Source organism: Xenopus laevis, chromosome 8S, assembly GCF_017654675.1.
Source record: "Xenopus laevis strain J_2021 chromosome 8S, Xenopus_laevis_v10.1, whole genome shotgun sequence".
Classification (NCBI taxonomy): Eukaryota; Metazoa; Chordata; class Amphibia; order Anura; family Pipidae; genus Xenopus; species Xenopus laevis.
Window position 1 is genome coordinate 33435011 of NC_054386.1, and position 25386 is coordinate 33460396.

Genomic DNA, 25386 nt, shown 5'->3' on the forward strand with positions numbered 1-25386 from the left:
ATTTGGGTCAGAGTTTCCATCATACACTATTGTAACTGTGACTTGGACCCTTTACTAGAAAAGTAATACATTTTCTTCTATTTTCCAGCTGTGTTTGGATCTCTCTCTATAGACTCCACCCTCAATTTAAATAGAAATTAGCCATGCTCAATGTGCCTGGAACTAACCAAGCTAAGAAATTTGCTTCTGCAGTGTATTAATTGCACGTAATTAAACTGCATATGAGATTGTGCAGGCAGTCACGTGAGATAGTTGCTGTAATCTTGAGTGGTCATATGTCTTGGGATTTTAAGCTTGAGGCTTGAAATCTTGTTCTTCACTGGAAGCAATATTTCTTTCCATCATTTTAAGAGAAGTCAATTTACTCACCATTTATAGTGTTTATTGAGCTCTGCTTGTGAATGTGCCTTTCTGGCAGGGATAAGACTACAAATATTACACAGTACAGCAGTTTTCCACCATTGTATCCACCCAAGGTAACTTTCTTACTGGTAAAGTGATTTGTGCTCCCATGAGCTACATAATGCAGCCCCTAGAAGCAGCTATCATCAATCTAAGGTCATATCACATCTCGTTAAAGGTCGGTGAATACATGATAAGAACATATCTTAATTCAAAGGCAACTCTGTTAAACTGAACAAGCCACTCAGATGAGTGGTGAAACGTTTTCAAGAAAATGTCCAGTTGCCTTTCAATTAATTCTACTAGATACTGTATGTATATCATGACCTGGATCAATGAGAATCTTCATAGACATGATAAGAAGAAGATATCGTTGGAAAGGTGGGTATTTCTCTGAAAGCTACATCTCAGCTGATTTTATAACATACAAGATATATGGTGACAGTATGGTGACATGGCGATATAATCAGGGCCGGATTTACATTGGCCCACTGCCATTCATCGCCCCTGTCCCCCCTCTCCTTTATTTGTGCAAATTTTCATCATCTGGACTGGAGCAATGGGGATTTGGTGCACAGGAAATTTAAAAAAATGATTATATCGCCAGCGAATACCCAGTGTTTTTGAACCAATGTGGGTGTGGTTGGGCAGCATGCCGCTCCCCTAAAATCCTGCCGCCCTAGGCCCGGGCCTAGGTGGCCTTTCCACAAATCCAGGCCTGGATATAATGATCATGCCTTAAAACAGTTTTTACAACTGTTTTAAATATAAGATTTTCTGAAGCATATCTGGCCTTTCAAGTCTATGTAATGCTCATAAGCAGCTGCATGTCAGTAATCCTTGACACTAAACCCAATAAACGTATCAATTCTGATAAGGCAAGAAAATAGTTGTGATGTAATAAAACAAGCATTTAAATACAGAGTTCAATGTGCATTTTTGGTAGTTGTTTTGGGATTGGCGAGGGTTTGGAATCTTTTATTGTGCAACATTTGTATAGTTGTAAGGAAAATCACTTATCAGCCCCAAAGAAAGACATGTATGTCCTTAACTGCTCACTTCAATTATCACATGTCATACAGTATAGTAGTGATGTGCGGGTCAAAAACAACTTGAACCTCGCCCAGCCCGGACCAGCGTGCCCCCTATACGTGCCCGCCCCCGCCCGATTTCCGGCTTTCTTTTATTGACCGTGTGCGCCTATAAAACCGGAAGCCGGCAGTGTGAGGTGGCGAGCAGGGAGTGCAGGCAGATAAGCCCTTGGCTAGAGTTACAAGATTATTGGTACATGTTCAACCAGCATTAGAAAAAAAAGGTTGAAAGTCATGTTCAATGTATTATGCTTAACTGGCAGTTTGACCAATTGTAGCCATACAGCCCAACTGGATATTTATGGCCAGTTGTGAGGCCTTGCAGACCAGTAATCCTTGATCTACTTAACGGAGAACGAATACCATTTTACAATTGGGGCACCCCCAAATGACTACTTTTACTTATCTGACACCTCAGGCCTGTGCTCCTATCAGCAGAAAACTGCACAGGCCCAGGTTTCTTCTAGCGAGCACCACAGATCGATCCTCTTCCTACTTCTTCGGTTTTCAAATTTCTCGGGGCAGACGCATGCTCAGTAGAATGAAATAGCCGATTTTTCCATTAAAGTTCAGCTTTTCACCCTAATGCGTATGTGTAGCCACGAGAAGAACTGGAAGAAGCAGGAAGAGGATCGCTCCGTGGTGCTCGCTAGAAGAACCCCGGCCGGTGTGATTTTCTGCTGATAGGAGCACCGGCCCAGGGTGTCAGGAAATAAAAGTAATCACTTGTTGGTGCCTAACTTTTGGCACCCCCATGGGTAAAATGGTTTTTGTTCTCCTTTAAAACAAGCAATATCTCTGTGGCACCTCTTCGCTCCGGCTGTTTTGATCTGTCATGAACAATACAAAGGTGGTCATACACGTATTTGCCCCCTTGAATGATGTCCATTCCTTTGGCCTGTGGGATGCCCAGCGTATGGCCACCTTTACTATATCCAAAACTGTGCAATATGCTGGCACTTTAGGATCATAATGCTCTATACAGAACAGCTACAGTCACAATTCCTTAATCCTCCCTTAATAAGATACTGCACGGCTGCCAGTTCTCCCAATGCCGGCACAGAGAATGAAAGTGAAAGGCTAAAATCATTCACATAGGTAAGAAAAAAAAGAAAGAAAAAACAAAATTGTTTCACTTTCTGTTAGCAGCAGGATGCATCACATTGGGCAGTGGACAAAACTTCAATTGCAATGCATAGATAAAGAAGTCCAGAGTGGAAAGTGAAAGTAGGCAGTGAGTGCAGGCAGTTGCAGTGGGCGCTTGTCAGTCTGAAAGCCAAGTACTCCCTGCTCTCCTGCATTTAGAGCTTGGCTAAGTTTAGATTTTAATAGCTGGCCCAGAGGAACAGCGCAGCGCTCTGCCATTCCCCCATGACTATTGCCATCCGGCTGATCAGAAAAGGAATCTCATTCATCACTTCAGTACTGGGAAATACGAAATTCTTCAGTGCGGACAGGGAAATGTTAGGCAGGGAAAAGGTATTGGTAATATAAAGAGCTTTTTCTTTCAGAATTAAAGGGGAGCTTCATCAAAAATCTTGGTTAATAAAAGAAAATGTAATTCTAAGCAATGTTCCAATATGCGCATTCAATCAATGTCTTCAGTGATTCATGAGTTATCTGTAAATAAAAAGCAGTGTCTGCCTGGCTGTTTATATTTGCTGCATGGCTGATTCTGACCAGTGGCGTAACTGCCATATAGCAGACCCTGTGATCAGGGGGAGGGATCCAGAGAAAAAGCGGGACTAGATGGCAAGCGGGCACCAGGACACAAGCAGGTGGGGTGGGACTGAAATCTGTAGTCATTGCTACACCACTAGTTCAGACTCCTGAAACAATGTAGAAACCAGTTAATGAACAAATGTGTAGAAGTACTCTCAATACATTCTTTCACGAAACAGAGAAGAGTGGCAGTGGGACTCAGGGGCATGCTGGGATATGTAGTTGAATAACAACCAAGGGCCTGTAAATTGAAGCACATTTAGAGTGAGGACAGCCCTACCCATTTGTATTCAAAAATGTTGGCACCCTGATAAGGGAGCTAAGCCTAGCTTTAAATGTGTATTTGTAGAATACTATCTTGCCCCCACAGTTACAGCCCCTTCCCCTTTTCTAAAATAAATAAATCTATGGGGGTAACTGCAATTTTTTTTTTTTTACTTTCACACAACTGCTCATCTGTTCAGCTAAGGAGAAAGGTATGTGCCTGCCCTATGGCATCACCGCTCCCCAGAGCCAGCCTAGAATGTCCTGCCTGCCTTGTAAATTCCAAGCAGCTCAGCAGCCTTGTCTCTACCATCTCATCAAGTCTGATCTACGGAAACCCCTGGGGGGGGGATGGTTAAAGAAAGAAAAACAGGGCAGGTCAGGGCCTACTTGCATATTTTGCTCTGGGGCCCAACCAACTCAAGTTACACTCCTATCTCTAAAGCCTCTGAATAATGACATTTATGCCCATAGGCTTGGTTTGATCAGGGAAGTACAAAGCTCATAGTCAGATGCATAGGTTAGTAAGGAAACAGATATGTCATGTGATCTAAAGTAAGCTCTGCCGAGCAAGTGGGGAGGAGGAGTTTAACACACATTTTTGTTATTCTTAAAGGGATTCTGTCATGATTTTTATGATATCGTTTTTATTTCTAAATTACACTGCAAATAATTCACTCCATTTTAGTTGTAATATTGGTGTGCAGGAAGCCATCTAAGGAAATTTTGCCTGCTCATGTGCTTTCAGAAAGAGCCAGCACTTTAGGATGGAACTGCTTTCTGGCAGGCTGTTGTTTCTACTACTCAATGTAACTGAATATGTCGCTATGGGACCTGGATTTTACTATTGAGTGATGTTCTTAGATCTACCAGGCAGCTGTTATCTTTTTTAGGGAGCTGTTATCTTGTTTTAGGGAGCTTCTATCTGGTTACCTTCCCATTGTTCTGTTGTTAGGCTGCTGGGGGGAATGGGAGGGGAGTGATATCACTCTAACTTGTAGTACATTAGTAAAGAGTGAAGTTTATCAGAACACAAGTCACATGAATGGGGGCATTTGGGAAACTGACAATATGTCTAGCCCCTTGTCAGATTTAGGATGGAACTACTTTCTGGCAGGCTATTTCTCCTACTTAATGTAACTGAATCAGTCTCAGTGAGACTTGGCTTTTACTATTGAGTGTTGTTTTTAGATCTATGGGGCAGCTCTTATCTTTTGTTAGTGAGCTGCTATCTGGTTACCTTCTCATTGTTCTTTTGTTAGGCTGCTGGGGGGGAGGGGTGATATCACTCTAACTTGCAGTACAGCAGTAAAGAGTAAATAAAGTTTATCAGAGCACAAGTCACATGACTGAGGCAGCTGGGAAACTGAAAAATGGATTTCAGTGTAGAATTCTGCTGGAGCAGCACTATTTGTGTTTTCAAAAGAACATGTTTTCAGATGACAGTATCACTTTAATAGGGAAAAAAGACAAATGTATAGGAAGGCCGCTATTTTTTTCCGGAAAGGTGGCACCCCTACCGCCGACCAATGAGGGGTTGCAGGCCAGGGTGTTGCTGGATGCAGTCTGGCAGGGGAGGAACTGGTTATACCCCTTTCAATAGTTGCATGGTCTGCTGCCCCTATAATTATGATGCTGCCCCTATAATTATTTCAGTGCTGTTGTCACATACAATTGCAGATACATGGAACTGGCAGTGGCAGACTAGATTTTCAGTTCAGGAAGACTAACTACAATCCGATTAGACCTTAGGGAAGTCATTGTCCGAAGTGCTAGCAATCAAAACATGAGCCATTGCCTCTAACTACGAGTTACGTATTTACCTACTCAAAAATGCCTATAAGGGACCCAAGTACCATTATCCTAAGCCAAAACGAAAGCACAAAGTGCTATTCTGTGGGATGTGTAACCAGCCTGTGATTTCTACATACACAATGGGATGTATAAAATAAATGACACAATGGGGGACTGGCACTAAGTGGCTAAAACTGTCTGCAGTCTCCTAGGATCCTGGAATTAGCATAGGAATGGAAGGATTTTATCAATGCGCGTTTCTCATGGAGCATCTCCCCCTGTGGTCATTTGTGTTTAACACATGGGTGTAGCTAAAATGCTAATCTTGGCTCCAAGGTGTGTTTTCAGCTATAGCAACACTTAGATAAACAAGCAGCACCAACAACACTATGTCCTACTAGACACTAGTGTTAAAGTTCTTATTTCAGGCTGCAGGGGCCACAGTTTTCCACTCCGCTTCTTACCTCCTGCTGTGTCTTATGCAAAGGAGTGAATAGTTTAGATCAGGAAGTGGTATGTGCAACTAAAATAGCTTCCCTTAATCGACTGAAAATGATGTCTAGGTTGGAGGAGCTCCCTCCAGTGTGGGTTGCTAAGCATATGCAGGGGGTATTTTTTATCTTCTTAAATCGTGGTTCACCTTTGAATTAACTTTTAGTGTGACGTAGAGAGTGATATTCTGACTCAATCTGCAATTGGTTTTCATTTTAAATTATTTGTGCTTTCTAAGTTATTTAATTTTTTATTTAGCAGTTCTCCAGTTTGCAATTTTAATAGTCTGGTTGCTAGGGTCTCAATGACCCTAGCAGTAATTCAACTTTGGCCCCCCACACCCTCCGATAATTATCAAAACGATACCTGGTGCACAAAGGTAGAGGATCGGCCGCCTCTCAAACTCTAGCAGAAAGAATCCCAAGGCACACAGGGTCAATGCAAGTAAGCTGCCTTGTGTGTTTATTGCGAAATGCAACGTTTCGGGGTCACGCCTTCTTTCTCAATGACCCTAGCAACCATGCATTGATTTGAATAAGAGACTGGAATATGAATAGGAGAGGGCCTGAAAAGAAAGATGAGAAATAAAAGGTAGCAAAAACAATATATGTATAGCCTTACAGATAATTTGTTTTTAGATGGGGTCAGGGACTCCATTTGAAATCTGCAAATAAGGCGGTAAATAATTCAAAAATGACAAAAATAAAAAAAAGTTGTTTAGAGTGTTTTAACATACTAAAAGCTAACTAAACAGTGACCCACCCCTTTAAATAACTATTATTTTCCCCAACCAGAGTGCAGTCTCTATTACCCAGCATTCCCGCTGAATGTTGCAATATTTTCATGATTCCCACTGAGGGTTGCGGCAATAAGCTGGCAGACTTGCACCAAAAGAAGCACATGCGAACGTAATTATAACACTGAAGGAACACAATTCCAACTCTAAAAATGTAATGTTAGCCTGAAATTTCTAAAATGTTTAACTATAATTAGAGGTTATGGGACTACATCTCCCATAATTCTTGGCTAACTGCTGTCAGAAGTTGAAAGAAATGTTGAAAACACTCAGGGTGTCAGATTTCCCACCCTTATCACGCATGTTAAAAAGGACCACCGCTGGAAGCAAACACAGATTGCAGCTCACACCAAGGCACGCCATATGGTTTTTCCCAGCTTGACGCCTGTACAGCATTTTCCATGGCTGCTATTTAACTCTGTGTTACTAACAGTTTTTTACAAATATAGTTAGGGCGGTCTGGGCGAGAACAGTAGGAGACGTCATACTTTCAGGAACGCATGTAAAAATCAGAGAAACAAAAAAGCTTTACAATGACTGGACGACATTGGGGCAGATTTATTGAGTTTCAAACTGGGGAATCTACAGGTATAATCAATAAGCGAAGTGTTTGACCAAACACAGATATCTGTTAGAATGTGTTTGAATACTTTGGCATACCTCCCAACATTTTGGAAATAGAAAGAGGGACAAAAAGATTTGCCACAGGGAGAATTTTTGACCATGCCCATTTTTGTGCCCAAACTCCCTAATTACCATGTCCATTTTACAAAATGTGGCAGGTTATGAATGTTTGAACACATTTCTGTGGTTGCTAATGAAGGTGAATTGCCTTTTAAGATGCAAGTCACAGTTTCCCCAAGAGACCTGCTTATCTTAAATTGTTACAATTGTTGCTTTGCTTATCTTAAATAGTTACAAAAGTATCTAAGTGCACCTGCTGAGTATTATGGGCTCTCTTTCAAAAGCCAATTAAGTTTAAAAAAACTTTGTATCTTTTTCTGGCTGTTCAGTACAAGAGATCGGGACATTTCAGTAACAATCCGGGACTGCAGGTTGAGCTGTCAAAATCATCACTGTCCCGAATAAAACGGGACAGTTGGGAGGTATGCACCATCCTGTTCTATGAGAGTTTAGTGCTCAGCTTTGTTGCTGGGCTCTAAAACCTACTTTAAAATGTTCATCCCCAATGCAAATTACTACTGATAATAATTTGGCTGACTTGGGCCATGGCTGCCATCAGAAATATCTGGGCCCTAGACAACAGAAATGGTTGGATGTAGGCAGAGGGTCAGGGTGATTTTTGTGTGGGGAGGATAACTGAAGCAATATTTGACACACCCCTTAACAGTCAAATCCCCTTTGTAAAAAAGTTTGTCTTTTTATTATTACATAGTACCAAGGTCAAACGTTTCGGACCTCATTTTTTACAAAGGGTGTGACGGTTTGAAGATATTTGGTGTATACAAGTTGTAACTGAGCACCCCTACCCTTAAATACAAATTAAGCCTTGGAGTGCGGATACTCATACATATATACATACATATATATTCCAAATTTTTGTGAATCGAGTCACCTTTATTTGCATTATCTTTGTGTCCAATGTTTCCGCCCTTTTCAAGGATAAATGCATGCAATTGAATTGAAACTTTGGACACAAAGATTCATGCAAATAAAGGTGACTTGATTCACTAAAATTTGGAGTGCGGTTCTATGTGATTATGCAATAAAGATTTTGAACCTGCACCCACAAGAATACCCAAAATCCGGATTAGAGTGCGGCTGCCTTTAATTCTTTGGAGTTTTGTTTATCATTGGCTAAGCAACTTCCTTTTAATATATAACTGCCTTATGGAAACTGTAGTATTTCAGCAGTGACATAAAGTTTATTCGATTAACAGAAAATATGCAAAATGCATCATAACAAAATTAGACAGGTGCATAAATTTTGGCACCCCAAGAGAGATAATATATCAATACTTAGTTGAGCCTCCTATTGCAAATGTAAAAGCCTCTATAGCCCTATAGCCTTTGACGAGTGTCTGGATTCTGGATGGTGGGATTTTTGACCATTCGTCCATACAAAATCTCTCCAGTTCAGTTCAATTTGATGGCTGCCGAGCATGGACAACCTGCTTCAAATCATCCCATAGATTTTTGATGATATTCAATTTGGGGACTGTGACAGCTATTCCAGAATATTATACTTCTCCCTTTGCATAAATGTCTTTCTCGATTTCAAAGTGTGTTTAGGGTCATTGTCTTGTTGGAATATCCAACCCCTGTGTAACTTCAACTTTGTGACTGATGCTTGAACATTATCCTGAAGAATTTGTTGATATTGGGTTGAATTCATCCGACCCTCGACTTTAACAAGGGAACCAGTCTGTGAACTAGAGAGTCAAACAGAAGCACAACTTGCAATTGGCCACCTTAAATACCTTTTCTCATGATTGGACACACCTGCCTATGAAGTTCAAGGTTTAAGGGTAGGACTACATGAGCGATTCCGGCATGATCCGGCAGGCTGCGTCAAAACACATGCGAGAATTCTATCTCTTACTTTATTTTTGTTGCATGCGTTTTGTCGCAGCATGTCGGATCACGCCGTTCATGTAGTCCTACTCTAAGGAGCTAAGCAAACCAATTTGGTGTTGCCAATAATCAGTATTGAGCAGTTACATGCATTCAAATTAGCAAAATTACCAACATTTTTGCACAGACATTTTTTCACATTTGATTTAATTTTATAAAACTGAATACTACTTCACTAAAAATCTTTGTTCAGAAAACACCCCAGTTGTTCCTGGGAAATGAAAGACATACCACTGTTATCTTTTTTTGTTGAAAAGTGGAGTAAATTATGCAGGCTGAGAGGGGTTCCCAAACTTTTTCATATGACTGTATATATATATATGTATGTATATATATATGTATGTATATATATATATATATATATATATATATATATATATATATATATATATATATATATATATATATATATGTGTGTGTATGTGTATGTATGTAGATATATATATATATATATATATAGATATATATATATATATATAGGATACCCATGTTTCTCACATATAAAAAGTCAGTCAGACATACACATACCCAGGTCTGGACTGGAGTTAAAAATGGGACCTGGTATTCCAAGTATACAGAAGCTCAAACAGCCCTCACAGGCCCAATAAATATTGACTGTCAGAAAACCACTAGCCAAAATCCATTGGCTGATTTCTGTCCTATCATGGGCAGTAGCCTCCTCTCTCTTCCACATTGAATTGGTTAGCAGATTATGGTTAGAGTTTTTGGTTTTCTGCCCCTATGTGGCCCTAGCCTATGGCATTTTACAGCATCCTCTTTGGAATTTGCCAGAATACACAGATTGCCACTTCGGGCCTGTAAATACCCATGATTTCTCTCACACAAACACAGTCAGTCAGAAAGCCGCACGTGTCCCAGAATATCATTTGCCCAGTTTGTAGATCATCCTCCTTCTACAGTCTGCATACCCTTGCAGTAGGCAATGTATTACGTATAAAGGGACAACAAAACTTCTCAAACTCTTTCCAAAAGGCCATGGAGTAAATAATGCATGGTAGGCCTTCCCGTGGCAGTCTCAAGTGTCTGCAGTAGGAATATGAGAGGGAGAGGGATTCAGGTCACTGTTGGTTCGTAGCATTTTTTTCCTTTGTGTCTGACACTCAAACCAGCCAGTGCATGATAAAGTGGTGGCTAACCTCAAAATTAACTTTTAGTAAGATGTAGAGAGAGATATTCTAAGACAATTTGCCGTTGGTTTTCATTTTTTATTATTTGTGGGTTTTTTTCAATCATTTAGCATTTTATTCAGCAGCTCTCCAGTTTGCAATTTCAGCCATCTGTTTGCTAGGGTACAAATTACCCTAGAAATCATGCACTGGAATATGAACAGGAGAGGGACTGAATAGAAAAAACAATAAAAAGTAGCAATAACAAGTCTTTTATAGCCTTACAGAGCATTTGGTTTTTAGATGGAGCCAAGGACCCCCATTTGAAAGCTGGAAAGAGTAAGAAGAAGTCAAATCATTCAAAAATTATTAAATAGAAAAATGGAAGACCACTTGAAATTGCTTAGAATAATCCATTCTATAATATACTATAAGTTAGTATACCACCCCTTTAAAAAAGGGACTAATAAGCAGAAAAACTTAAAAGATCATCCTAATAATTTATTTTTTCCTATTGTTCGAGAGCTATAGCTTCTACTGCCCCCCCCCCCATTGTGCATCACTCAGCCCCGGCTGTGCAGTCCAGTGGGAGCCAATCAGAAGCGAATATACGTGGCAAATGTACATGCATACAGTACATGGTACACCAGTGCATATTACCTGAACACTAGGATAAAAAAATATATATATATATATTTATAAATACAAATATTTATATTCTAATAAATTTCTTTAATTCTGTTGAAAATGACTTTTCATCCCTTTTAAAAGATGAAACAGGATCTCCCATATTTACATAGTATATAGGGGGAAAAAAAGATATGTATAGATTTTTTTGATGTGCCCACCTTATAAACCTTAACCCCAGCAGAGGGAGACAATCATCAGAAATAATCTTTAAGCACAGCGGTGTAACCTTGTCTGAAAAATGACACGCGTTAAGAAAGAAATTCCTCCTCTTTACAGTGTTCTGTATCTGCCAGCTAATTTGTGCTGTTAAAATAAAACAAATCAGTCTGGTTGTTCCAAACATGCTTTAGAAAGGCAGAAAACTATTGTTGCATGTCTGCATGATTCAAATATAACAGATGTGCAGCTAGACCTGTATCTTCACAGGTATTGATATTAAAAGGGAAGAAGGATAACATGTATAGGAAGGCGGTAGTGATGTGCGGGTAGGGTTGCAAACACCTGCCACCCGACATCCTGGTTCCTTTTATAGACCCGAGCCTCCCAACAGATGATGTCACAAAAGGGGCAGGGCGAGAGGCGCGCGTCTATAAAAGCTCAACCGGGAAGTTGGAAGCCGGCATTTGGAAGGTCGCGGACGGGGAGAGCAGTCAGGAGAGCTCAACCCGGAAAGGAGTGTGTGAGGTTGGCCCACGGGTATCAGGCTGGCCCGCAAATCACTAGAAGGCTGGTATTTTTTTTTGTTTAAGTAGGCCGGCATGCCTATATGAAGTACAGAGAGATCCTCACAGAATTAGCAAGAAGTGTAGGAAAGGAGTTTGATTCCCAAAATGTGGAAATAACCCCCCTCTTGGTGTTTGAATGTCGATTAGATAAAGGGTTGTACTGAATGACTTTTTGCTTTCCTAGAAACCCCTGAAAGCCTAAAGGTGGCCATAGACGCACCAATAACATCGTATGAAACAAACTTTCATACAATATTCAGTGCATGTATGGTGGGAGACAAGCTGACCGATATCGGCAGAAGACTTGGATATCGTTCGGCTCATCGGTCAGGCTGGCCAGAAAATTTAATTGGGTGCCTTTGAAGTCACCCGAACATTGGCCACTGTTAGTACTGAATCATCAGATACAGGTAGAATTCTGTTGTTTCTACCTGTATATCTGACGATTCAGCTCTACGCGTGTGTATTGAAACAAACGATTTTTCTTGGAAAGATCGTAATTGTAAAGTCTATGGCCACCTAAAGGCTATGGACACACAGGCTGTTGGCTCTGGTTGTTGTCAGCCTGAGTATTTGTTGCAGGCTGAGAGGAGCAGATCTGCTCAGTGTCCCTGCTCCAATGATTTAAATCCAATCAGCCTGTGTGCAGTCATACCCTGAGGTCAGTACTGAACTCAGCTTCAGCTCCACTTTGTGTGAACGCACACAGGCTGATTGGATTCAAATCAATGGAGCAGGGGCACTGAGCAGATCTGCTTCTCTCAGTCTGCAAAAAATATTCAGCATGACAACAGTCAGAGCCAACAGCCTGGGTGACCACAGGGTAGCAGGCAATAGTGTAACTAGCAGGGAGCAGACCCCCATGACTGGAGGGGAGACACAGCCAGAGGGAGACCAATAAGAATCTTTGACCCCAATAACCTCACCGCCCCTGACTGCTGCTTCCTAGCTAACTCTGTTACCCCATTCCAGCCCAAAAATGTAAAGTGTTTTAAAGGAATGACAGTATAATGTAGTGTTGCCCTGGTAAAACTGGTGTGCTTGTTTTAGAAACACAACTATACTTTATATAAACAAACTGCTTTGTAGCCATGGGGGCAGCCATTCAAGCACAGGATACACAGTTGATAACAGATAAATTCTGAAGAATCCCATTGTATATTACAGAGCTTATCTGTTATCTGCTGTGTATCATGTGCCTTTTCTCCTTTTTCAGCTTTGAATGGCCACCCCCATGGCCACACGGCAGTTTGTTTATATAAACTATTGCAGAGATTCTGAAGCCACCAGATTTTCATTTTGGTGGTCCTTTAACAGGAGGAGGTCAACAATATTAGTCAATGGATGGGGTAATTATCCCCCCATTCCCTGGAACTTTTGCTTCTGTAGCTTTTGTCAACATGTTTTATAGATGAAGGATAAAGGGTTATTAATATAGATTTGTGTCTTTGGGGTGGAACCTTGAGTGCTGAAACCACCAACATTTTTTTTTCCTTTTTTTGGTTCAAGACCCCAGTTAAGTCCAACATTTGGTCAAAGTCCCACTTAGCTCATATCAAAAATACAGATATAAAAATAAAACATTGCTGAATCGCTTGAACAATGCACTGGTGCTCACATAAATGCTGAAAATCTGGGAGAACACATGGCGTATATCAATAGATTATTTTTTTTTTTTGTACCTTACATACTCTTTATTTTTTTTTAACCAAACCACAGCACTCCCTAACATAATGGAGCCTGCAGAAACGGCAGAATATTTAGAATTTTATCACCACTTTCTAAGCTTGTTAAAGATTTAGGAACTGTGTGAGATCACCAACCGCTACGGAATCTCTAGTGGGCCAGGCCTGTCAGATGCTATTGTACTCAGCAATGCAGCACACCATTAGCAGGAGCTTCCATCAGCCAACATGACAGTTCCCCGGTTATCCAAATGGTCCAGCCCAACTTCCAAACAATAACAGAAAACCTTGGGCTTGTATTTATATCCAAAAAGGATTTTATTTTTCAAGTGGGAACAGCTTCTTGAGTGATACTTTCTGACTTGAATTGGTCAGTATCATCACATAGCTCTGTCTTTTATTGGACACATTTAAAAAGAAAAGAACCTGCCAGAATCATTTACATTTCACTGGGTGTGTAACACTGTATTTCTGGGTTCCCCCCAGAAAAGTATATTTCTTGAACCCTGTCCCTGTGACTAGGTTGTTGAGGGCCCACGTGCAGGGGCATGTTTACCATATAGACACTCGATGGCCTGTGACTAGGGCGGCAGCTTTAAGGGGGGTGACTCTCGGATGCCTACATGGTAAAAATAAAACCTGGATGTTGTTTTCAGATATAGTTCACCAACACCGCCCGTGCTGCCAGATGTTTTTCTATTAAAGGAACAGCAACATCAAAAAATTAAAGTGTTTTTAAATAATGAATTAATAATGTAGTGTTGCCCTGCACTGGGGTGTTTGCTTCAAAAAGACTATTATAATTTATATACACAAGCTGATGTGTAACCACAGCCATTCAAGCACAAAACAAATAATAAATAACAGATAAGCTATGTAGAATCTATTTGTATACTATAAAACGGATCTGTTATTAGCTGTGTATCCCGTGCCTTTTTTCCTTTTTCAGTTTTGAATGTCTGCCCCCACAGCTACCCAGCAGCTTGATTGTATAAACTATAATAGACTTGCTGAAGCAAACAAACAAGTTTTACCAATGCAGGCCAACAGTGAATTATATATGAATTCATTTAATACACTTTCATTTGTTGGTGTTACTGTTCCTTTAAATTCTGAATCAGAAGTTGGGGGTCCCAATCTGGTCACACATACATCCATGCTGCACTGTGACGTCACACGGGAGAACTCACAGATTCAGTGCCTATAGTGGCTCTAGGCTTGAATACACTACTATCCACATGTGCAGTTGGGCAAGGGCAAACCAGACCCTCTCACCAGATTGCACTGTAGTATGGTAGCCTGGCCCCATCAGAAATCATAAAACCCAATTTTACTTCTCTCTGTGACAGCCAATTAGCAGCTAAGCAGACCAAAAGGGAATTACAGTTCTTTGCCTGTATAAAGTAGCGCTGTGATTGGCTACATACCACTTTTGTTCTAAGAATACACCTTTTTCGGACATGCCTACCACTCACAGGCACAGACCAGAAAGGATCTATGGGGACATCTAATAAATATGTCATTTTTAACAACTAGTGACCAAACTGAAAACAAAGTGTTGTGTATTATTTTGGACTGTGGTCTGTGATTTTTACAAACCCCTTTAATTGATCTCCTCCTTCAGTGTTGGACTGGGGGCCCGGGCAGTGGTGTAACTACATATTACTGGGCCCCACAAAAAGTTAAATGTCTAGAGGTTGACTTGCTTTACCAATATTTATCGAAATTGTACATGAATTAGAGCCTTGTGGGGCTCCTATACCTCCTGGGTCCCCTGCAGCCGCAGGGTCTACTTCTTCTTCTGTAGTTACGTCACTGGATCCCGGGCTCGCTGGGGTTTCAGATCTCAGGACCCCCAGCCGCATCCCTCATACACCGACCTCCTCACCAGTCACATCCCCCTCCGTGCAATCAATTACTGGCATTCGAACCAAATGGTTGCCATGCAGTGGTATATGGCAACTAGCTGTTATGGGTCTAGGGCAGTTATTATAAGAAAAGCAAATGTATGGTTACTATGGGTTAATATTCTAGAGTGGGTCTGCACCATGATCATAACCAACCATTAGTATAATATGAATATAATAAAGGGCAAGGTTTGGCACATGCATTTTCAGGGTAAGGCTGCACCAGCTTTCACAATAGAGAGACTGCTCTAAATGCATTCAGCAACTAGATGACTGTCCCTTTAACGATTCATCTGGGATATTATGACTCATGTCTTGAGTGAAAGCTTTATAGATACCAAAGAATACAAGGTGCTTAAAGCGGCGGTAATATCACCAATTTTAACATTTGCACACATGTACCAGTGCGTGTCAATCAGGGGGGTGGAGTTTTCGGAGCGCAGGCTGGGGCCCACCGGGTTGTTTTCTGGTGTCCCATCAACTCAGTCCAACCATGTTTGAGGCTATTTCCCCCTGTTGACCAGCACTTCTTACCTATCGATAACCAAAAGGAAAGAGCCTTTTTTTTCTGGAGGAAAGAGTCATGAATGAAAGGGGAGCACTGAGCAAGGGTCAGATTTCAAGACATAGCAGTCATGTGACTCATGCACGTATTCACCCAACGGTGATTGATCCAGAAGTAGAGCATGTAAGGGCTGTGCATTCTTGCCATTGGAAATGCTACACTGCTCATGTACTGTTCCTAGGGCCCCTAGGGAAGATAGGACCCTTACCCTGGTTCTAGGGATGACATAGGTTCCTGCCTTTAAAGGGGTTATCATCTTTAAGTTAACTTTTAGTATGTTATGTATGTAATTGTAAGCAACTTTTCAATTGGTCTTTTTGTAATAGTTTTTGACGTATTGCTTTCAAACAGGGGTCATCTAAAAAATAAATTCTCTGTAAGGCTACAGATGTATTGCTACTTTTAATGACTTACTTTCTAGTCAGACCCTCTCCTTATTCAAATCAGTGCATGGTTGGTAGGGTAATTTGGACCCTAGCGACCAGAGTGCTGAAAGTGCAAACTGGAGAGCTGCAGAATAAAAAGCGAAATAACTCAAAGTTACACTTAGAGGAGTCAGTAGGAGTCTTCTGTTTTGCCTTGCATCCATACTTGTTGTGGGGCTTTTACCTATTGTCCCTACTTCACCACCCTTACATCTCATGTATGGAAACCTTCAAGATGGAGAGGGACAGTATATAATACACAGAAGCCATGAATATCCTGTAAATTATATCCTTATAAATGGTGAGTTCTGATGTCATCAGTTATAAACTGTAAGTTCTGATGTCATTTCTGTCACATGACTCACTGAAACTTGTGTATTATAAAAAATAAAAGTACCCCCAGTTGCAAAATATGAGGATATTAGAAGTTACCTCGGAGTTCCATGACCTGTATAAAAACACTCGGCCTTGTGTTTTTATATGGTCATGAAACTCCTCTGTAACTTATAATATCCTTATAATTTACAAGAGGGGGTACTTTATTCACTATATTATTACTGATAATCTAGTTCAGGGTGACAGTGCAGTTCTGTATCTCCAAAGTATGGCCAATGGGCAGATATCTGTTCCCAGCTTCTGGATAATGGGTATTTCCGTAATTTGGATCTCCATATCTCAAGTCTACAAAAAAAATCATTTAAACATGAATTAAACCCAATAGTATTGTTTTGCCTTCAGTAAGGATTAATTATATCTTAGTTGGGATCAAGTACAGGTTTGGGACCTATTATCCAGAATGCTCGGGACATAGGGTTTTCCGTATATCGGAACTTTCCGTAATTTGGATCTTTGGGATACTGTCATGGAAAAACAAGTTTTTTCCAAAACGCATAAGTTAATAGTGCTGCTCCAGCAGAATTTTGCACTGAAATCCATTTCTCACATGACTGGGGTCAGCTGGGAAATTGACAATATGTCTAGCCTCATGTCAGATTTCAAAACTGAATATAAAAAAATCTGTTTGCTCTTTTGAAAAATATATTTCAATGTGGAATTCTGCTAGAGCAGCTCTATTAACTGATGCATTTTGGAAAAAAACTGTTTCTCCATGACAGTATCCCTTTAAGGTACAAAGATCCAAATTACGGAAAGTTCCGATATACCCAAAACCCTAGGTCCCGAGCATTCTGGATAATAGGATGTTTTCCCATGACAGTATCCCTTTAAGTCTACTAGAAAATCATGTAAACATTAACTAAACCCAATAGGCTGGTTTTGCTTCCAATAAGGTTAAATTATATCTTAGTTGGGATCAGGTACAAGCTATTGTTTTATTATTACAGAGAAAAAGGAAATCACTTTTTAAAAAATGGATTATTTTGATAAAATGGAGTCTATGGGAGACAACCTTTCCATAATTCTGAGCTTTCTGGATAACGGGTTCCTGATAACGGATCCCATACCTGTACACAGTACTTTTTTTTATTATTACAGAGAAAAAGGAAATCATTTTTAAAAAATTGGATTATTTGGATAAAACGGTGTCTGTGGGAGATGGCCTTTCCATAATTTCTGGAACAGATTTTGGAAATGGCGCTCCTGAATTAGAGGCTGCATAATTGTGCCTTATTATTCATTATTCACACGCCATTGCTGTGGTTGCCATAAATATTATATATATATATATATATATATATATATATATATATATATATATATATATATATATATATATATATATATATAATGGCAGCGTAGGCTTTGTGAGTGTATTGAGAGCAAATTAGAGCCCTGGAATCCGTCACTCGTGTATTCAGAGGCTACGGGAGCTAAGGTGGGAAGCCGTGGGTAATACAGTGCTTCAGAGTATAGCAGAAAATAGAATAATGATTTCTAATGTAGCAAACACAGTAATGAGGGGCACGCCTGTGTCCCACCATGCCTGTATCAACTAAAGGTTCCTTAGGAGCACAATGATCTTGAGGTAAGTGGGGCAGTTTCTCAGGTGTGGGTTGGGATTCATTCATCTCAATCATTACAGATCATTGGCTTGGAGATTCAAATGCTGCCAGAATGCACTATCCCCAAAACATCAGTTATATACACATCCCTCATCCCTGTATAACTCAACCTGCAGCCTCATGCCTTTATATGGTCACATAAACCCTTAGTGACTTTTAAAATCCTTATAATTTACAGTAGGGGGTACACTATCCCTTATAATACATGAGTGATACGCAGAGTTCCCTGTATAACTCAGCCTGCAGCCTTGTGCCTTTATATGGTCACAGAACCCCTCAGTGACTTCTAATATCCTTATCAATTACAGTAGGGGGTACATTATCCCTTATAATACATGAGTGATACTCAGAGTTCCCTGTATAGCTCAGGCTGCAGCCTCAATGCATCATAGGCAGTGCTAAAGTGGGGTTCAGCTCTCTGCCAATTAAAACGAATCTGGATTGCGTTTTGGGGGGGACATCACAATCCAACAAGATTGACACAATGTATTTTGTGCACTAAGAGAGCAAACTAAGTGACTTGGGGTGCCCTAACCCTTGATATTGGCTTCCATGATATGGGCAGGATGAGCCCCTCCAGCTATGCAGTGAACCCTTAACCACAGTGTAGATATTGCCTTACATAATAGAAGAACCGTGTCTCTTTCATGGCCCCCAATTGTAATGCCACCCTTCTTATGGGTAAAGCGTTATGAGCAGACCCCAGTGTTTAACCCAATGACAGGCCAAGCACAACTGTAACCAAATTGTCTGATACAGGCCCAGATCTGGTTATGCAGTGGTTGTCCTAGCAACCAAATATGGTTGGGGAGGGGGGGCATCCTTTATTTGGCTAATGATCACATATCATGAATAAGGATATTATCACCGATGGACTATAATCACTAACAATTGGTGGGAATCAATAGGATTTGGAGTTCTTTGGCCCCTCGGGCAGGTGCCTGGCGCCTGTTCTTATCGAATTGTGTGCACCCCTTCAGGACCGGACTGGCAATATGTGGGTTCTGGCAAATGCCAGAGGGGCTGCTGTAATATGCCAAAGAAAGTGACTATTAAGTGGGCTGGTGGGGGTTGTTTGGGCCTCTGTATAATAGGAATGCCAGGGCCTATTTGAATCCCAGTCCAGTCCTGCAGCCCTTATTATATGGGTTGCTCCCCTTTGAGTTAACTATTAGTATAATGATGTAGAAATGGACAGTTTGCTTTTGCTTTTGCTTTTTTAGTTATTTCGTTTTTTATTCAGCAGCTCTCCAGTTTGCAGTTCTGCCAATCTAGTTGCTAGTGTCCACATTACTCTAGCAACCATGCACTGATTTGAATAAGAGACTGGAATATGAATAGACGTTGCCTAAAAGAGGAGTAACAATACATTTGTACCCTTTGCAGAGTATTTTTTTTTAGATGGGGGTCAGCGACCCCTTTTTGAAAGCTGGAAAGGAGAAGAAGAAGGCAGCAAATAATTACAAAAGACTATAAAGAATAAATAATGAAGAGGTAACGATTATTGGGGGGGGCTAATGTGATCCTGCCTTGGGGCTCATCACTATATGCTGGTTGTGTCACTGAAGCGGGCGCTGACCAAATGCTGGAGAGCAAATCGCGCGCTGCAATCGCAAAAAAAACTGGAAAAGAAGTGAAAGATTTAGCGCTCAGAGAAATCATGCGCAAACCAACCCCCCTTTAGTTGTGTGAAAGTGCTGTGAGCCGGTGGCCATGTGCGCTGCCGCTTGTGGATCCTGGGCGCCTTCTCCCCTCTCCATCCCCGCGAGCAGCCGCAGCCTCAGATCTGTCTCCTTCCCCCGGCAGCAACTAGAAACTTTGGTGTTTGAATAGCACAAAGGAACCGCCTTCGTCTCATTGGCTGAAGGCTCGCCGGGTGGGCGGGGTCCGGCTGTCTATTAGCGCAGCTGCGCGGAGCGATTGGGCGAGAGGTCGGAGGGCGGGATGCGGCTTGAAATACTAATAGGTGAGATAGCCAAGGCGCTCAGGCACAAGCATTAGGCAGAGGCACAGAGCGCTAGGGACGCTGTCGAAGCGCCTGAGCCTGGAGCTCCATTCTCTGTTTAGAACGATCGCCGCACCGGAGCTGGAGGCTGCTGAAGGCCGGTGCAGCATGGAGGGCGCTCTGGACGCGCAGAGCTTGATCAGCCTTTCCCTGCGCAAGATCCACAACTCCCGCACGCAGCGAGGCGGCATCAAGCTGCACAAGAACCTGCTGGTGTCCTACGTGCTGCGCAACGCCCGGCAGCTGTACCTGAGCGAGCGCTACGCCGAACTCTACCGCCGCCAGCCTTTACCGCAGCCCATGGACGAGTGCGACGAGCCGGACATCCCGGAGCTGAGCCCCTTACAGATCCCAGAGGAAGGCGAGGACGAGATGCATCAGCTGCCCCGGATACACAGCGGAGGTGCCGAACTGCTGGAACCGCTGAGCTCCGAGGAAACGCTGGAACTGCCTCCCTGTGCGCACAGCCCGCACCCGGCCAAGGAGCCCCAGTCTCACGCCGCCTTCTACTCTCCTGTCCCTTCCCGAGGCTTCTGCTCGTCCGGGGAGAGCGCGGGGCCGCCCCAGTGCAGTCACACCACCGTGTTGGACCTGGACACTCACGTTGTCACCACGGTGGAGAGCGGATATTTGCACCAGGACTGCCCGTGCCAAGGCGCACCGCTCCTCTCTAAGCGCAAATACGCCCCGGCCGGCTACGGCTCCTACAGCGGACACGGGGGGCCGGGGGAAGACTTGGGGGACACGGCGGAGCCCAACTTTGTGCCCTGCAAGCGGGGCCGATACGAGGACTTTTGCCCCCAGCCCTTGGGGGAACCCGCGGACTCCAACAACAACAACATCTCCAACCTGATCTCCATCTTCGGCTCCGGCTTCTCGGGGCTCATGAGCCGTCAGACCGAGGCAGAACAGACTCTCAATGGACACTTGTGTGGGAAACATGCGCTGGGCAGCCTGGGAGCCTGGACTCGAGCTATTGTGGCTTTCTAGCCCCCTCCCCAAAGGGACACAGTTTTCTATGGAGAAATCACAGAAAGGACAATGTTTTATAGGCACAGACAACAAAAAGTGTAAAAAAAAAAATATTTGGACTTTATTTTTGCAAAGAAAGAAGTTAAAAAAAGCACCTATTTAATTGGAATTTATTTTTTAAGTTCCTTTTTTTGTTCTGTTTCACTTTGTTATGCTGAATTTAATGTCAGGAGGAAAAGGCTGCTGAGACTGAGAGCAGTGGGGAATGGGGTCCCCCAACCAACATGCAGCTGCCCAGGGGTTCTGGAGTCAGTCTAGAGCATTGTTGTTGTTTCTAGGGGAACCCCAATGTTCTAGACTTACTCCAGAACCCCTTGGCAGCTGCATGGTGCTCTGTGGCTTGCTAAGGGGTTAAATAAAGCCACATCGAGGGGTCGGGTTAACCCCATGTGCACATGGAAGAAGTGTGTTACTTCCTATATCCTGCCCTTTAACTGCCGCCCAGGTAATGCTTTGGCACAAGGGGCAGGATTTGGGGGTGTGTGTAATAAATAGATCTCCCCTTTTCTCTCTCTTTCGTCAGCCTTGGTCCTTTTGCACCCCCCCTCATATTGTGACACTTAAAAGATGAAGGCGGAAATAATAACATTTTAACTTTCTTTTTAATGGGGGGGTTTAATGTGTTGTGACTTCCAGTAATGTGAAGCGGCAAAGCTAGCACTGCAGTTAAAGGGGGTTCTTCATTTCTTGGGGGGCTGCAATGTCACTTTTCCTTTCCAGCAACCCCCTCCATGTCAGACCTACTAAACCTAGTTGTACGGTTGGATGAAGTTCTTTCAGGGGTTTAAAAGAAAAACACTACTTTTGTTTGTTGTTAAAAGAAAAAAATATGCAGGTTTCCTTTAAGAGTTCCTATGTTCTTTTCAGCCTTCATGATAACCAGCATCCTATGGTCTTGTGATTTAAAAAAATCAGTCCATGTACAGTTTTATTTTTTTATCATTTGGCATTTAAACCTTTTGTTGTAAAAAGGTGGTTTTTATCTACAGAACCTTCCACGCCAATATCCCCAGTACAAGCACTATGTGTAATGAATATGTTGCCAAACTTTAGTTTTGTTTTTTTTTTTTTAAATTCATGTATTTTCTGTATATTGAACTGTATATCACCGGGTAAACTGTTCAGAAATATTTGTTTAAATTTATAATCTTAATAAAAAGTAAAGTGATGCTATATGCAAGAATACTTGCCTTTCTGAATGACTTGCCCCTTTGAAGATGGGAATGTTATATTGAAAAGTGCAGGGGTTGAATAGAGAACCCAAAGATTCTCATTAGATAAATTAGATTCAGTACTGCAATATAGAATAGCTTTGTCATAAGTAATGATAAACAACGTACAGGTATTCTAAGTTCTATAGCTTTAAGAAAAGGGGAGGTTTGGGGTAAAACAGATCTGATGTCATAAATGAGTGATACATTGGGCCTCATTTATCAACACTGGGCAAATTTGCCCATGGGCAGTTACCCATAGCAACCAATCACGAATTAGCTTTTTAAAGCTAGCTGCAAGTAGAACAATGCATGTAACAATTTGATTGGTTGACATTGGTTACTGCCCATAGGCAAATTTCCCCAGTGTTGATAAATGACCCCCACTGTTCTTGTATTCTAAGTGGTCATCTACAGCTTTGATAGGTTTGGGGGGTCAAATATATCTGGTGTGTCAAGAATGAAATACAATGTACAGGTACTCTTAAGTGAACATCTACAGCTTTAAAAAAGGGAGAGGTTTGGTATAAAACAAATTTAATGTCATATAAATAAATGAAATACAATTTACAGGTATTCTAAGTGAATATCCATAGCTGTTAAAAAGGATCTGGTGTGTTATAAATGAGTGAAATACAATGCCTACCTACAATACCTACAGCTTTAAGAAAGATGCAGATGTACAGGATTGGGGTAGAATAGATCTGGGGTGCTATAAAGGAAATAAATACAACATACAAACATTAGAAGGGAAAATCTACATCTTTAAGAAAGGGAGGTTTTGGGTTAAAATAGATCTGATGTGATAGAATGCCTGTATATTGCATTTCATGTCTAAGTGTAAACTTTAAGAAAGCTGTAGATGTACAGGTTTGAGGTAAACTAGATCTGGTGTGTCATAAATAAATGAAATACAATGTACAGGCATTCTAAGTGTACATCTACAGCTTTTAGATGTGATCTAAATGAATGAAATACAATGTACAGGCATTCTAAGTGTCTGCTTTAAAAAGCTGTAGATGTACAGGTTTGAGGTAAAATAGATCTTGTGTGTCGGAAATAAATGAAATACAATGCACATGCATTCTGAGTGTACATCTATAGCTTTTAGATCTGATGTCATATAAATAAATGAAATATAATGTACAGGCATTCTAAGTGTACATCTACAGCTTTTAGATCTGATGTGATACAAATGAATGAAATACAATGTACAGGCATTCTAAATTAACATCTAAGAAGGGGAGCTTTTGGTTGAAATACATCAGATGTGATATGTCTGTACATTGTATTTCATTTATAACAGAACATTTACATCTTTAAGAAAGGGTGGTTTGGGTTAAAATAGATCGGACGTGATCTCAATGAATGAAATTCAATGTACATGCATTCTAAACGAACATCTAAGAAGGGGAGGTTTGGTTTTAAATACATTGAATGTGGTATACATTAAATAAATACACTGCACAAACCTTATAAGGGAACATCTACATCTTGAATTAAGGGAGGTTTAGGTTAATATACATACAACAGTGATATAAATGAATGAAATACAATGTACAGGTGCACATCTAAGGCTTTAAGAAAGGTATATGGGTTAAAATGACTTATTAGCAGGAAAAAAAAAGTACAATGGGTCATTATTGTGGGGGTCCACTAATGAAGTGGTGCCAAGTCCACATTCACAGGCTTCTTCCCATGTGTTGCAGGCTGTCGCCTCTCTCCTCTGCTTGAATCCTACACACTCTGCTCTTCTCTAAAGTTCAGTGTTTTTTTCAGTTCTGTTTGTTATCACTTCACTGGGCCACTTGGTGGTGTATGTGAATTTTTTTTAGCCAAATGAAGGAAGGTAAGAAGAGCCCATCTGACCCCCTATAGGATGACCTCAGAACAAGCGACTGGAGCTGATACATTCTACTCTGCAGAGCAGCAGTAGCTCAGGATGCAGAATGCAGCCCAAGCACAAAGAGAATGACCCTAAATCATTGGGGGAGGCTGAGAGAGACCCACAGCCTGAATCCAGGGCATGGAGCTGGGGAATCTGGCAGCTGTGAACTTAAAGAGCAAGCTCGGTCGATGTTATTGATCCGGCACTGCTGCAGACTATTACACCCATTTTCTTCTATCCATAAATGCATTCCTTGTAAAAGAAAAAAATCCACTGCATGCACTGACAACTGCTTTCAGAAGTTTGGAAAATGAAAGGGTAAATTTTAACATTTACAGAAAAAATATCTAATCTTCCAGGCAGTTTGGAGCATGTCTTTTTTTTTTTTTTTTTTTTTTTAATTCTGTGCAGGGAACATAAAGGAATAAGGGGGTTTAAATAGGCAGAAATTGCATGGCTCTACTCCCAGTGCTTGGGCTGTAAGCAGTTGCCAGAGCTCCCCCTAGTGGTGTCCCTTAGACATTGCACCCTGAGCTCTAGCATAGAAGGTGAGTGTGATGATCTTACCAATATTTCCAAATCTGTGCGTGTTTTTCTTTGCAGAATGAGCTTATCACCAGCAGTTCTTGTCCCCTGACACACCGTGGCGGGATTGCTGTGATTTTTCAAACTACTTCAAAGCTTCAAGCAGCTGAAGGCAGTGGAATCCTCAGCACTGAAATATATGAGAAATCATTTATGGCAACAGCAAAAAAAATAATAATTATGGAGAATTTTTTTTATATATTTTTGGTTTCAATTTCCATAGGATATCCATCTGAAAAAAAAGATTAGGTTGGCACCAGTGGCATGAATAGATGTTAATGGTTCCCACAGCAAATGAATCTTAGGGCCCCAAAACATATGGTTTGTCTTGTTTTAGAAATATATGTTGAAATTGCTCTTTACT

The 25386-nt window shown here is 41.3% G+C and overlaps 2 protein-coding genes across 6 annotated transcripts in view; one reads left to right on the forward strand and one right to left on the reverse strand.

The window, feature by feature from the left end:
* Positions 1-20266: 20266 nt before the first annotated feature.
* Positions 20267-22513, forward strand: ier5l.S (immediate early response 5-like S homeolog). The gene has a single exon (XM_018232696.2). It carries the CDS (start codon positions 20415-20417, stop codon positions 21294-21296), a length of 882 nt encoding a protein of 293 aa, XP_018088185.1. The 5' UTR covers positions 20267-20414; the 3' UTR covers positions 21297-22513.
* A 481-nt stretch (positions 22514-22994) lies between these two features.
* LOC108699949 (serine/threonine-protein phosphatase 2A activator-like) overlaps positions 22995-25386 on the reverse strand; it is a 48902-nt gene continuing 46510 nt past the window's right edge. For 4 of the 5 annotated variants that reach the window (XR_005963904.1, XR_005963903.1, XM_041575166.1 and 1 more), the window contains exon 4: positions 24814-25152. Coding sequence is in view for 1 of the 5 variants with exons in the window: in XM_041575166.1 (XP_041431100.1) it covers positions 25121-25152 (32 nt within the window). In the remaining 4 variants the exon portion in view is untranslated. Of the gene's footprint in view, positions 24690-24813; positions 25153-25386 lie in introns of those variants that run through there. The other variant, XR_005963905.1, reaches the window with a different exon arrangement.

Bases quoted from the DNA above. Each gene is read 5' to 3' on its own strand.
- ier5l.S (XM_018232696.2), top strand. From the start codon at position 20,415: ATGGAGGGCGCTCTGGACGCGCAGAGCTTGATCAGCCTTTCCCTGCGC.